Below are 16,077 nucleotides of genomic sequence, written 5' to 3' on the forward strand. Positions count from 1 at the left end.
GCCCACTTAAGTAAAAGGAAAAACACATTTTCATCTAATGAGATGCTGTTAATCTATGATAATGAGCTTATGGTAATTTCTGCATACTTATTTAAACATTTTTTTTTTATTATGACGCTTGCAGCAAATGAGCGATATGTGCGTACATACATATAGCTAAATATATATTTTTAATAACAGGTCGCCGACGATCCCGAAACATTGCGAATCAAGCAGAATACAAAAATCATTTCGAATATTGCTTATCATGGTGATTTGGAGAAAAAGGCAGCTATGGAAAAGCAACGTGAAGCTGCCGAAATTGCCGATGTGCGAGGTGTGTATTAATTATGTATACATTCATGCACACATATGTATGTAAATACATTTCATATTTATTTAGAACTAAGAATAGTCTGTTCCCGGCTTTCGGCTCGTTTTTTATCATTTGTGCTACTTGCATTCATTTACTAAATTATTCCTGAAAAGTTACATAAAAAAACTACTGAAATCCACTTCCTAGTTGCTTTCATGCATTTCATCCATGCATTCATATATAAATTACGAATACTCGCAAAAAAAAATTGCTGTTTTCCATGGGAATTATAAAATTTATTGTATTATATTTTAAAATTTCCTTTAAAATATTTTGGAATAATATTAAGATTTACCTGAGCTAGAGTCTCCCAAATAGCGAAAAGTTCCATTTATTGGACAGATTAAAAAAGTCAATTATTTACTCAGATTTTATTGACAACACCGTACGACAATAAAAGTTACCCAAGAAAAATTTCATATTTACGTGAAACAATAGATTTTATGTAGTAATGCTGCATACTCAGAATTTTATTTTCTCTTCAGTTTAATGCTTTAGAGAACTTTATAATTTCAAAGGGCTAAATTTTAAAAAATGGTTTGAAATTCTTATATTCACTTCATGCTATTAACCCTTTGTACTCGAGAGGTAAGTCTCGCTCACCACATGATTTAATGCCGCAACGCGAGAGGTGACTCTCGTTTACCATTTTGTTTGGTGCGGAAATTCGATGGGCATGCATCTCGGCAGTTTTTACATCAAATATCAGACTAATGTTCGTGCAGATGTTAAATATTAAAATATAACAGTTTTATGTGTTATGTTTATGTTTGTACGCATTTTAAGTTAGAGGTAAGAGATTCCCCAAAAGCGCTATGAAACGCTTCGAGTTACTGGTTAGTACGCACGAAAACCACCTCGAGTGCAAAGGGATAATAATATGGATATCAAAGGAAAGAGAATATTTACAGTTGTTCAAAAAATGTATTTACTTTTCGTCAGGACAAATATAATACATACAATAATGTCATTTAAAAATTGTTTCCTTAAATATCCCTGAAATAAATTATTTAAAAAAAATATACGTTAAAGGTATGAACAGTGAACATCAAACGAAAGTGTATACCACATATTGAGTGTTTTCATTATTAATTAATTTATTTTATATTTAAAATTATTTTTTACAAAACCATAGTTCATACTACAATAAAAACCACATAAAGTAAAGTGTCGAACTTTGTAGAAAATTTTTAAGAATTCGGCAAATCTCATCAACATTTCAAACTTTTTACTCAGAATTAAATTTTGAGATAATAAAGTGCAAGTTTCAAAATGATCAAAAATCGCACTGGTTTTTGAGATTTTTTTGCCGCGGTTTTGTGCATTTTCTCCTTAACGCCTACTCCAATACCCAATACCGTCAGTATAAAGAATTGCGAAAAATCAACGTGCTTTTTTAACCAATTTAAACCTGGACGCTATTATACCAAAAGTTAATGATCTATAAAACTGTAAAAAAAAGTGATTTATAAGAAAATGAAAACATGATATAGAAAATAAAGGGCTTTTCAATAACAGATGTTATTTTGAATATCCCGCTATTTCGGCAGATTTCACTTTTGAAGCTGTAATTTTTTTGATATTTGAAAAGTAGAAACTACGCCATTAATAAAAATGGAACCATGCGCCCTTAAACAACTCATTGAAATTATTAAAATTCACCACCTGTATAAAAATGGTGAAAATTTGGCAGAGACGGTTCGTAAAACTCGAAAATTTTTTGGGTCATCGTGAAGCACTTTATTGGGAAACCCTTTATATATGTGTGTATGAAATTTTTCCTGGATGAAAAAGTTAGTTTATTGTTCGTTTATAATAAAATTTATACAAATTACATATTCATTTATTTGAAGTAGCTAGTGAGGCTGCTAGGGCAGTTAGTGACAAAGAAGTTCGTTCAAATGCTTTGCTACATACATATTTACCGCTCGGAAAGCACAACCAAAAATTGCTTCCTTAGAGTATTAATGCATTATCTCTAACAAGCCGAGTTTTATTAGTTGCGTTTTGAGAGATTCAACTGTACCTCCAAGAATCGAGTTTCTTATAAAAAAGTTTTTAAAAATAATTATGTTGTTCAAAAAATCACCTCAGAGAATAGAAGTGTTTAAGTTTGGTAAGTCTGCATGAAAATGTAAAACAAAAAATTATTAACAGAATGAACGGAACGGAGATGTACTGATATTTACGAAAATCATATGGGCATTGATGGGTTAATTTGGCAAGAGATTGCAAAATAAAGGGTCTTTCAGAAGTGAAGCCTAGATGTCGATAGTGAATAATTCATGGACAGTATATTTTTTATGTCATCTTTGACATTTGTGAAGTAGACAGATGTACAATTTTACATGATGGAACAACAACGTATTACAATTATTGAAACTTATTATAAAAATGGTGGATCTTTAAAAACAACATATCGCAAAATTCATAATTTTTTTATGGAAATAATCCTCCAAATAGCACGAAAAATCTTATTATTCTATTGATATAATTTTTAAGTGTTTTTATGCACACCTTTCAATCCTAAACTCTTCTATAAACTAAAGTGAATTTTTGGAAAACAAATATTTTTAAAAACTAATTTTAGTCATAAAAAGCTCGACTTTTCGGAATACTTTCAAATCGATCCAGCTCACGCAAAATTTAATATTTTAATATATTTATTTGTTGCATTTGACCTTTTATAATTCCGATGGCAGGGCAGATTTTTTTTTGTAGAGAGTGAAGCAACTTAATGCATATACATTCTGTCAAAAAAGTACCGGTAATTGTTAAATAAAACGCAAAATAATTGTTTAATCATCAACATTTATTTCTTCGCTTTCAAAATAAGCTCAACTTGAAACAATTCGCATATGCCAACGATTAGTCCAGTCATCAAAGTAGCTTTTAAAGGCGTTTGAAGAGATCTTCTTCAGATCCTTTAGCGAATTTTCCGTAATTGCCTCATCGACTTAAAGCGGCGTCCGCGGAGTGGCAAGTTATGGGAAAAGGAAAATGTCACAGAGGGCTAAATCCGGTGAATACGGTGATAGTTCGATGATATTTGTCGAGTTTTTGGTCAAACAAGTTTTCACAATATGAGTCTTGTGAGAGGGTGCGTTATCATGGTGCAAGACCCATGAGTTTTCTTTCCACAAATTGAGCCGTTTTCCTACTCACATTCTCTCTCAAATGTCGCATAACTTCCAAATAATATTCTTTATTTACCGTAGAACCATTTGGAATGAATTTCGAGTGCACAACACCATGATAATCAAAGATAACGAGTAGCATAACTTTCACTTTTGACCGACTTTGACGTGGTTTTCTGGGTTTCGGCTCATGTGGATAGCACCATTCAGTCGGCTGTTGACTAGTTTGGTTTGCATGTTAAACTCATATTATATACCCACGTCTCATCACCTGCTGTGATGCGCAAGATAAACGTTTGGTCCGAATTCACTTGCTCAAGCATGTTTTCAGTCTACTTCTTCCACGCTAAGGCCACGAGCTACCTCCCCCAAACTTAAATGATAGTTTTCCAGCACCATTTCCTTGACTTTGTCGACGTTTTCGTCCGTTGAAGATGTTGATGGGCGACCAGATCGGGGTAAACCTTCCACGATTTCTCGGTCCTCTGCAAAAGCCTTACACCATTCTTAGACCTGTAGTATTATTTATTGCTATAGACTTTCTGCAACATTTTCAACGATTCGGCACACGAAATCCCAAAACAGAAAATTAAAGACAAATTCTTTATTCGATATTTTTATCCATAGTGAAAATCGAAGAGTACACCTGCGGTTGACTGATATAATTAAATGCCAAAAACAAGCTAATTGACAGATCACCATCAAACTCTGCGACACTATAGAGGGCAGTGGTACCAATATTCCAAAAAAAAAAAAAAGATAGGCATATGTGTAAAGCGCGCTTTTGAAATGAACGATTCCCAATATTTTTTTGACAGAATGTATTTATGAATGTTTCAAACGCAAGAGCGCTTAAAGATGTTGGGCTAAATTACCTAAAGTAGCAGGCTAGGTATATAAAATCACTACCAATTAATTATTATTCTATAATTGATACGTTGTTTTTTTAATGGTAGTATTTAATTTTTTTTTTCGGTTAATGGAATTTTCTTATGAGCTAGCTCTAGCTTTATTTTGACATAGAATTTGGATATTTACAAGTGAAATTAATACACATTTACTCTTTCACCTTTTTGGAACAATAGCTTAATATATTTTCTGGTTGTTCAGTAATCTTGTGAGTTGCTAAATACCCTATTATACCAAAGTCGAATAAGTATTTAACGTACTCTTATTTGTCAAAATAAAATCAAACACTTTGCTTATTTGTGTTTCTTTTGTACCTGCGGTACCAAAAGCTCCCTGCTTTACATAGAAATATAAATTAGTACTGAAAAATAGAGATTAACTGCAAACAAGAGATATTTTAATTTTTTTTTTCTAATTATTGTTTTTTGTTATTTTAAAATTTAACTATTTTTCAATTTCAATGCATGCGGACGAATTAAATATATATCCTATACGAGAGTTGCCTTTTATATTTTGGCCTTAATAATGAAAACACAGTAAAATAATAATGAAAATGGAAGTCAATACACTTCTGCATTCTCTTGACCCAATTTTGAAGCACTCTTCCCACGTTAAGAAAAATTCACCAGGCATTTCATTTTTGATGTCCGGGAACAAAAAGAAATCATTAGATGCCCAATTAGGGCTGTAAGGCGGATGACTCATTAATTCGATTTTTTGAGCGCTCGAAAACTCTCTTGTGCGAGACGATAGGTGAGAGTTCGCATGGCCCTAGTGAAGGCGGTTGGTTAATGAGTTTTCCTTATTTCTCCGAAAACATCTGGCAAAAAATGGTTGAGTATCACTCAGAATTGACTGCTTTAAGTTCCTCTAGTGGTATAGGTGCGACATGACCAGATTTTCCGAAAAAACATGCGACTCTTGAAGCCATAGTCTTTGAAGCAAGCAATTTTGTTTCCAGCTCATATGCATAGATCCAAGATTCGTGGATACTTCCAAACCACTAATTTTTGATGTTTGGTAACAAAAATAAATCATTAGTTCCCAAACGAGGCTGTAAGCCGGATGACCGACCCATTAAATTGATCTTTTGAGCGCTCAAAAACTTTCTTGTGCGAACCGTTTTATGAAAGCTCGCATTGTCTTGATCAAGGATGGTTCGGCTTTAGCGGTTGATTTTCCTTAATTCTCCAAAAATTCCTGGCAAGCAAAAAGTTGTGTACCACTTAGAATTGACTGTTTTAAGTTCCTCTAGTCGTATAGTATATGCTAAGGAAGTGATTCTTTAGCAAAAAAACTTTTTTTTGGATTTAGCTCGTTTTGGAACACTCATACCTACTCTTGATTGCTGTTTTGTTTCCAGCGCATATGCATAGATCAAAAATTCGGCACCTGTTGCGATGTCATAGACGTGCTTTGAACCATTGCGGCTACACTTTTTCAACATTTCTTTTCTCCAATCGACACGATTCTGTTTTTAGACAATTGTATCCAAAGAGAATAAATCTTCTTGACGACCAAATGTGCATACAATATTGAATGTATGGTTCCATTAATAACAATAATGTCTCTATCTCGCGATATGTCACTTGATGATTGTGTCGTTATCAATTGACATCGATTGTTTCTGGCACAGCAGCCGTTTTTGGACGGCCTTCCGAAATTCATCCTGCAAGGGTCGACGGCCACGTTGGAGCTCGTTGTACCAGCGTTTCACAGTAGCTAAGTGTAATCGGAATAAATTATCGCATGAAAATGTTTACGAGTTAATTCGATGATTTTTTCAACTCATTGAATAAAAAACAAATATGGCTCGTAAGTGAAAACGTTATAAAGGGTTTTCCAATAACAGGTGTTACACGTAAATGGATTGCGCTATCGAGAGATGATTAACAATTTTTTATGGCTTGAATTGGATGGTATTGATCTAGACAACGTTTATTTTAAACAAGACGGCGCTACATGCCACACAAACAACGAAACCATTGATTTTTCACGGGAAAAGTTTCCGGATCGTGTTATCTCTCGAAGAGGTGATCACAATTGGCCACCGAGGTCTCACGATTTAACACCTTGTGACTTTTTTTTTTGGGGCCACGTGAAAGAAAAGGTCTACGCTAATAGCCCAGACCCAGGGATCTCAAAGATGGAATTCGGAACTCTCCACTCTTTCGCCTGATGTCTCGAGTGCGTGTCATGTCTTTGGCGCGATCGGAGCAGTCCCTTTTTCGCATAAAATTCAAGTCCTTTCGAACCAACTTTGGAGCAACATAGAATAAGAAATAAGAAATGTTCAAGTCCTCTACCAGCTTTCCAATGTCTAATCTGCGTTCATTGATCAACTTTTCGTTCATTTTATTGATGTGTTCAACAGTTTTCAATATCGACGACCTGCCACTACGCAGGTTGAGGATGTTGTTGTTGTTGTAGCAGCATAATCATTTCCCATACTTACATACGGTGAATGCTGCTGGAGTGATAGTCCTTGGCCGGATATAAATCTGGTTCGTTTCGGTAACGTGGAACCGGCTGTCGTGGTTGATGATCTTCATCCTCGATGGACTCTTGATCTCTTCTGGAGCACTCATGTCACTCGTAAACGGTTGTTTTCTTTAGAATATCATTACAGAAACAGCTTCCCAACATTTATAACTATTTCGCAATTTTGAATCCCTTTTTAACGCAAAATTTAATAATCGTAGCAAATTCAAAGCAATTTTTAAAACTAAAAAAAACGAAAACACTTGCAGATGTAGATTTACTCAAGACGGCGTAAATGTCAAGCAATGGTGATAAAATTTTGGAATGGTAGGGCTAGGAGTGTTAATCACAGATGTGGCAACCTAACAAAAAAACAGAACTTAAATCAGTTTACTTAGAGTGTCACCTGGCGATTGTTCCGGGAACTTTTAGATCAAGGTGGTATATGTTCTCGAAAAGAGCATACTATATTTATGTTCCACTTTACTCAAGTTGGCGCTTAAGCTGAGATAAGTGTACCAACTAAACATATCTCGAAGCGAAATAGAAAACAGACCATAGAGTGCTGAAGTTTACCTCTATATATGTACAAAAAACTTTACCATCCGTATGCCATTTCTCGCAGAATTAATTAATTCCGTGAAAGTGAAGGAAAACCTACCTCTTGGGTTGTGCCCATTAATGCATATGTATGTGTGCCTTCACTATACTACATTTGTTAGCAGACTGAAAAACTCCACTAGATCGTTGATAGTTCCATTCTCTCCTTTCCGTTGGTTTTGGCCTCTGGAAATACACACATACATATTGTTGTATATTGTGAGAGATGACTTTATTTCATGTACTTGCAGCTTAAATTTGATAGTAGAAATATGCAAAGCAGCTTTCAAATAGTTATAGAAAACCAATAACCACCATTTGTAATCTAATGTCTGGAAAATTTAAGATGCATTGGAAAAATCGGGGTGGGATGTAATAAATGTCTCCGAATGTATGTACATCCTTATTTTACTATATGTAAAAACGTATCATAACTATTATACTATTCAAAATATCTCAGTTTGCTCACATATGTACATAATGTATATATATATCTAGAACGATTGGTACAATTATATAGCACTTGTTTACTATTGTTTGCATTTTTTATTTCATTTTATTTTCCGTGACATCGTGCATGTGTTGTCCGTTTACGTTTTCATTCTCGATTTCAACCAACAACAAAACACAACATATCAACGCTAAAACGAAAAACAAAACAAAAATACAAAAAACTCAATATGTCAACTGACATATGACAAATGACCATTGGGAACACACACAATATATGTATAATCATCACTGCTCGCTACAATTGTTAACCTTTTATTGTTGGCACATATACACACACCAACCACTCACACACGTGCACCTTCATCATACTAATTGCAAAATACAAAATCGGAAATTAAATTAAATTAAATAAAAAAAAAAATCGAATAAAAAACAATTTGAAAATTCATGAAAAAATGCATGAAAATTCGCTTAAATAAAATTCAGAGGAAACGGAGTATTTCTCTGAGACATTGGCTGCCGAACAGTTCTCACAATATGCTCCCACACCACCAACAGCCACAGCTGTAGCAGCCGCCGCAACACTACCGCCGCCACCAATACAGCACCAGCAACACAATACAGCGGCAATAATATCCAGCAATCAGGCAGCTAACGCCAGCAATACACACATTTACAATAGCCAACAGATGCCACAACAACACACACAACAAAGTCACAATCACAGGCAGCAGACACACCAGCCACAATTTCAGCCACCACCGCAACAACAACAACAACAACACGCACATCACCAGCATTATCAAGCACAACAGCAATCAGCACAACAACACTATCAACACCATCCACAACAACAACAACAATTACAACACCAACAACATGAACAATATCAACATTATCAGCAGCCACAGGCATTGCGCCAACAATATCACCAGCAACAGCAGCAATTGTTGCAACAGCAACATCAACACCATCACCAACACCACCAACAACAACAACAAATGCTACAACAGCAACAACCAATTAAACAAACATCACATTTGTATCCAACAGCGGCCACAAACCATCCATCCCCGCAACATCAGCCGCCGTCAAACACCTACAATCAGTTGCGTTCGGCAATTTTGCAAAATTCTCAGCATTCAACCGGTGGCGGCGCGCAAACAACTCACCTTAATGAGAATGTAACCAGCTCCGGCGGCAGCGGCGGTGGTGGCGGTTATGGTAGCGGGACGATCACGAATGCTGTCACCTATGATCAATACGACAATTATACACGCGCCGCTGCCGCTGCCGTCAACAACAGCAACAATAACAACTTGACTTACCAACAGCAGCCGCAAAAGACCGCCTCATATCACAGCAACAGCAACACTGTGAGTGCTGCTAATGCCAACAATGGAGGAGGTAGTGTGACTGGTCTTACTAGTGTCGTGCCACAAACTACACAACAACTCTACGCCAGCAACAACTATAACAGTCACTTTTCGTCGAACACATCGCTGGGCGGTGCAACAAACAATCTGCCGCATCCCAATAGCAACGGTGCTATTAGTACCGGCACTGCCGTTGGCAGCAATCACAGTCACAGTCACACGGGCGTCGGTGGCGGCAGTGGTGGCCTAGTAAATAATGGCAGCTCGACAGCTGGGGCGATGAACAGCATTGGCAAGATCGCCGACTATGATCCGTTAACCGATGGACCACGTCCCATGCCCAACACCGGTCGGCCCAGTACAACGCTCATTTATAGCTCTGACAGTCGCGGCTCGGGTGAGTGTAGTGCTAGCGTTAGCTATAAGCCAGTGAAGTGCTTGTAAAAATGAGGATATGAAGTCTCTTTAATTAATTGTAAATAATAACGGTTATTGTATATTGTAATTGTATATTGAGTCTCAAACAACATTTTGTGTATTTGTCCACCTTATGCACATCGTTTCATAAAAGATGCGTCCCGTATGTTGCCAAGCTTCGTATCTTGTATGTTTTTTACGATGCCGCTTCCAAAACGCATACATTCCATTTTATTGTGTATAATATTTCATTAAATCTCTCTCTCTCGCTCTCTCTCTCTCTCGCTCTATTCACCATTCAGTGAGCAACGCATATCCTAAGCGTATCGGTTCGATAGCCGATATCGATCCTGCTAATGGCATTTATAGCTCCTTGGCTGGCGAATCAGCATCGCATCACCAATTGCAACAACAACAATCACAACACCAGCAGCAACAACAGCTATTGCATCAGCAGCAACAACAGCATGCGCTTCATCAGCAGCAACAGCAGCAACAGCATCAGCATCAACAACAACAACAACAGCAGCAGCAGCAGTATTATCAGCAAATAATGCAACAACAATCGAAACCAAGTCTGGTAAGTTAATAGACATATGAGGCTAGTTTTCCAGAAAATATTATCCAACGCCGAAACTCTGGCGAATTGCCATCTGATCTCGCTCAAAGAGAAAAATATTCGAAATAGTAAACGAACGGAAAACCTCAGTGAGAAGCTTGAATATTGACTAATCGATGCCTTTCAAATATAGGTTGCGGAAGTATTTACTAGGATGCTTTAAAAATACATAAGTTAGGGGGCGTCCATAAATTACGTGAGGTGTTTTTTTCAATTTTCTGACCCTCCCTCCCCCCCTGGTGAGATGTCGTGAGATTTTATTCAACCCCCTCCCCATCTCCCAATCTCACGTGAGATTTTTCAAAATGTGGGTTTCTTATGTAAACGCGTTGGATTGTTATTGTAAAAAGAAAAAAAATTTGCTTCGTGCTTTTATTTACGACTAGTTAAGACTAGTAATCAATATTGCTGAGAGTTATAAGTGTAATAAAAATTTAACAATAGAAGACTTAAATCGTAACTACTGCGATTAAAAAAAGAATATCTACTCTAATTCAGTCCATGGAGAATCATGCGCGGTTTAAAGAGAGACTATTGGGACCAACATGTCCATATGATTTTCAGTAAAAACATGTGCTCCTTCAACTTCGTTCTAATCTAGCCACTCTAAGCCGTTGACGCTTGCGCACGATAACTCATTAGCTCGTCTTATGACAATCCGTGAGGGTCGTACTTTGCGGAACATTGCTTAGCTGGTGCAATGTGAGCTGCTCGCCTGTGCTCTGCAGCTCTTGTGATAGATGCGAAGTAAATACCGCATGTACTGTAGCATATTTTCTCTAAATCATCACGTATACTTGGGCAATAGAGATCAATAGGCGTGCTGATGAAGGCATTCAGCGGTTGAATCGGTACGCGTATTAGAAATGGAGCAAATGATTTTCCGTCATGTTCTTTAAAGTCCGGAATTGTCAAACGTCAACCTGAGTGATAGGGCGTTCGGCTCATAGTTGCGCGAAAACAACCGACGGGCTACACTGTACCGCAAATTCAGATTAAATTGAGCTATTTGGTATATAACAAATATGGTGGTTTGACAGTAGTAATGTATAACGTCGAAGTATGAATGAAATTATTTTCTTTCGAACGAATTAGTGAATGATCTTAACCATACTACGATTACGCTTGAGATTAAATCTTAAGCATGTACAATTTTTTTGTTTCAATCAGAAAAAAAATTGCGTGATATTTGCCGAGACCCCCCCTCTCTCCAACGTAAGATTAAATGAGATTTGACTCGACCCCCTCCCCCCCTTAAACATCTCACGTAATTTATGGACGCCCCCTTACCAACCAGAGTTAATTTAGCAATATTCAATTAATCACAGCCTTCGAACAGGAGATGGTTTTCTTTGAGGAGCTTTTTCATGGCAGAAATACACTCGGTGGTTTGCCACTACCTGCCGAGGGGTGACCGCTATTACAAACGACATTTCCTATCATTTAATGTTTCATGTCCGGGGTTTCGATCCCATGCACTTCCGAATGGCAGTCACGCACCAATCCATTTGGCTACGGCGTCGTGATAATAACAATTTATTTAAATATATATGTACATATATAATTGGCGAGTACACCCTTTCTAGGTATTTGGCCGAGCTCCTCCTCCTATTTGTGGCGTGCGTCTTGATGTTGTTCCACAAATGGAGAGACCTACAGCTCTAAGTCGGCCGAAATACACTCGAAAAAAAACTTTTTCTTCATTTTGGTGTTTCCCCGAGATTCGAACCAACGTTCTCTCTGAACTCCGAATGGTAGTCACGCACGTTAACGTTATTATTGTTATTATGTTAATAAAAACATAGTCAAATAATAATGTAAATGGCTTTATTATTTTTCAAAGTATTCTCTTTGTAAGTCAATACACCTCTGTATCCGCTAGAACCAATTTTGCCACTCTTTAGTGGATACTTCCGAAACAAGCTGTTTAAAGGCTTCAAAAGGTCCTTCAGGTGTTGAACTTGCATTTAATTGTTGATATTTGGGAACAAAAATAAATCATTAGGTCCCAAACGAGGCTGTAAGCCGGATGACCGACCCATTAATTCGATCCTTTGAGCGCTCAAAAACTTTCTTGTGTGAACCGATACATGAAAGCTCGCATTGTCTGGATGAAGGATGGTTCTTCTTCAGCGGTTGGTTTTCCTTAATTATCCGAAAATTCCTGGCAAACAAATAGTTGTGCACCACTCAGAATTGACTGGTTTAAGATTTCTAGTCGTATAGTTGCGATATAACCAAATTTTTCGAAATACAGGCGACTTTTTGCTAAGGAAGTGATTCTTCAGCAAAAACACTTTTTTTTGGATTTAGCTCTTTTTGGAACACTCTTTGATTGCTGTTTTGCTTCCAGCGCGTATGCATAGATCCAAAATTCATCACCTGCTGCTGCGATGTCATAGACGTTCTTTGAACCACCGTGGTTGAATTTCTTCAAAATTTGTTTAGACCAATCGACATGATTCCTTTTTTAGGCAATTGGCAAAATGTACTGTATCCAACGAGAACAAATCTTCTTGGCGTCCAAATGTTCATGCAATATTGAATGGTTTCACGAATGACTAAGGATGATTTTATCTCGCGATATGTCACATGCTGATCTTGCGTTATCAAGTGACGAACATTACCGTTTTTGGACGACGTTCACGAAATTCATGTAGGAATGGACGCCCACGTTGAAACTCATTGTACAAAGGTTTCACAGTAGCTAAGAGTGTTGCTTCAAGGTCAAAAGTCCAAATAAGTTGGCCAAAGTACTCCTGTCTTGATAGTCTTCACGTCGAAAATCGTAATAAATATTCGCACGAAAATTTTCACAAGTTAATTTCGTCTTTTGGGCGAGATGAGTTTTTGCTGAAAAATACCAATTTTTCGATAAAAATGTCTAATTACAGCTCATTACATGCAGAGTTGCAAAGGCGTAAAATATAAAGGCAACTCTCGTATTGTCTAACAGTGCATTTTAAAGAGTTTTCTAATAACAGATGTTATTTTGAATAGCCCGCTATTTCGGTAGATGTCACTTTTGAAGCTGTCATTTTTTGATATATGGTGATAATTTGGCAGAGACGGTTCGTAAAACTCGAACATTTTTGGGTCATCGTGAAGCTCCTACCGCAATACAGAAATTTTGAAACTTAGTAATGTGAAGAATAAAACCTGTGCACGTCGCTCAACAACAGCCGAAAATATTGCTGTTGTAGCCGAAAGTGTTGAAGAAAACCCAGGTTTGTCCATTCCTCGTCGTTCTTTGAAATTAGGCATTCCCCAAACGTCATTACACCGTATTTTGTATAAAGATTTGGGCCGGAAGGCTTATAAAGTCCAGCTAACACAAGAACTCAAGCCGGCCGATCATCAACAACGTCGTGTCTTTGCTGATTGGGTCGTTGAAATGCATGAAAATGATCCGGAATTCCATCGAAAAATCATCTTGAGTGATGAGGCACATTTCCACCTCGGTGACTTCGTCAACAAGCAAAATTGTCGGATCTGAAGCTCAGAAAATCCAAGAGTTACATATTGTTGAAAGCCTCTCTATCCTCAACGTGTGACTGTTTGGTGCGGTTTATGGTCCGGCGGAGTCATTGGACCTTACTTTTTCGAAAATGAAGCTGAAGCAACAGTTACGGTGCATGGATTGAGCTATCGAGAGATAATTAACGATTTTTTATGGCCGGAATTGTATGGTATTGATCTGAACAACGTTTATTTTCAACAAGACGGCGCTAAGTGCCACACAAGCAACGAAACCATTCTTTGAATATCAAAATAACACCTCTTATTGGAAAACCCTTTAGTATCTCTTTGGGCAGACGGGGAGGTATCTTAGTAGCTAGTGTTAGCGGTATATTAGAAAGATACAAATTACATTTTGGATAGTTGAGCCATTTTATTTCCTGTTACACCCAATTTTTTTTACACAAGCAGTCTAGCTATTTAAGGGCAATTTACATTGTAAATAAAAAATCGTCAAAATAATTGGGAATAAAATGCATCTCAATTTTTTATCCTAAAATGCTTGCGAAGGAGACGTTGATTTAAATGTGGAATGCGGAACGAAATACTTTTCTTAATTCTTATTAAACGCCTTACTCCCGTTTCTAGGTGAGGAAATATGCTGATAGAATTTGCCCACGTAGTTGTGAGAAACTATTCGTTACGTCCACAAATAGAAAACAATTTTATATTTCTTTCTAAATATTCCCATTAGTACTTATATTAAGTTTTAGTTAGAAAATGTGAAAGTCTAATTTTAGCAGTAAAGTACCAATTTTTTAAATCTTCGAGTTTTTATAACCACTGGTTATGTACACACATACCGTATGTACATATACGAGTATAGAGACTGCTCACCTTTTCCTCACCTTAACCACGAATTTAATATTCGTTTTGAGTTCAATTACATACAAATAATTATAAATTACATAATTATGTTAATAATAAATTAATATTTTTTCTCTCTTTAACCCTCTTTCACAGCGTGTCTATCGGGCTTTGTATGATTATGAAGCCCAAGATACCGATGAAGTAAGCTTCCGGGAAGGTGATGTTATCTTTGAAGTAGAATCTGCCGATTCCGGCTGGATGACCGGGCGCGTCGAACGCACCGGCAAGACCGGTATGCTGCCTGCCAACTATGTGGAGCAAGCTGTTATATAATAGGGAATGTTATATTATTGTTGTTGTCATCACCAATTTGTTGTAATACTAATTTGTATCCTTTATTTGATAGTCGTATTAATATTCTTCATTAACATATTTATAGCTGATATCAATAATGATTATGAGAATGATCACGCGACGAATTTCGCTGAGGATAGCTATCACAGCCACAATCCTCACCACCATAATCATCATCATAATCATTACCATGAACCACACGCCACTAGGGACACAAAATCCACTAACCAAAAGCCGAGCAAACAGCCACAAGTCGAAACTGATTTTTATTATTATTTTAATCATGTCTTTTGATTATTTTTTGCTTATATCTGTGCTAAGCGAATTTCACTTATTGCAATAGGGTTGGATTGTCCCCCTTTCTAATAGTGAAGGTGTGGTGTGATTATCCCTAGGATGCATTCGGCAATAAATAAATGCTCCCAAAAAGGGAGTTAAAGCAGACGAATAAAATAAAAAGAAAGTAGCGTAAATAATAAAGAGTCAACATGCAATTATTGTTGTTGTTGAAGCAAAAACTAAACCCAAACATTTATATTAAACAAACAATTATGAATACAACTAATTTGAATTGAATAGAATTTGCAAATGATAATGTTGGTTATATCACAACTTAGATATATACGTTTACATATATTATAAATATACAATACATTATAAAAAATGTATATAGTACGTATACAAACGAAATACAATAAATACTGGCATACAATGTAATTCAAATTAACTAGTAAAGAAATTCAAAAAAAAGATCTTTCAATAAAAAAACCATAAAACCGAATACTTAAATCATCACTCGCACTCGATGCATTGATTGTAGAATTTGAAAGGATGGGAATAAAAATCACAGCAAATAAAAAAAGATCAGTTAGCTTTTCCACTTTATTTTTCAAGAACTTACATTATTGCGTTCATTCGCAAAAAATTATTTTTTGTTATTTCCACTCTTTAAGCAGAATGTGTTTGTAAAGGGTGATCAATTTTGGGGCAGCGGATTTTAAATTGAATTAAAACGACGAAAATTCAGATTGATGGAGCAATCTTTAT

At 36.5% G+C, this 16,077-nt stretch overlaps 1 protein-coding gene across 4 annotated transcripts in view; it reads left to right on the plus strand.

Annotated features, from left to right (window-relative positions):
• LOC128862461 (LIM and SH3 domain protein Lasp) overlaps positions 1 to 15,206 on the plus strand; it is a 118,903-nt gene extending 103,697 nt beyond the window's left edge. Inside the window, exons 4-8 of one of the 4 annotated variants that reach the window (XM_054101100.1) lie at positions 181 to 316; positions 8,422 to 9,708; positions 10,031 to 10,308; positions 14,830 to 15,051; positions 15,116 to 15,206. In XM_054101100.1, the coding sequence (XP_053957075.1) occupies positions 181 to 316; positions 8,422 to 9,708; positions 10,031 to 10,308; positions 14,830 to 15,009 (1,881 nt within the window). In that variant the 3' untranslated portion in view covers positions 15,010 to 15,051; positions 15,116 to 15,206. The other 3 variants (XM_054101101.1, XM_054101098.1, XM_054101102.1) reach the window with 3 other exon arrangements.
• Positions 15,207 to 16,077: the final 871 nt, after the last annotated feature.

Source organism: Anastrepha ludens, chromosome 4 (assembly GCF_028408465.1).
Source record: "Anastrepha ludens isolate Willacy chromosome 4, idAnaLude1.1, whole genome shotgun sequence".
Classification (NCBI taxonomy): Eukaryota; Metazoa; Arthropoda; class Insecta; order Diptera; family Tephritidae; genus Anastrepha; species Anastrepha ludens.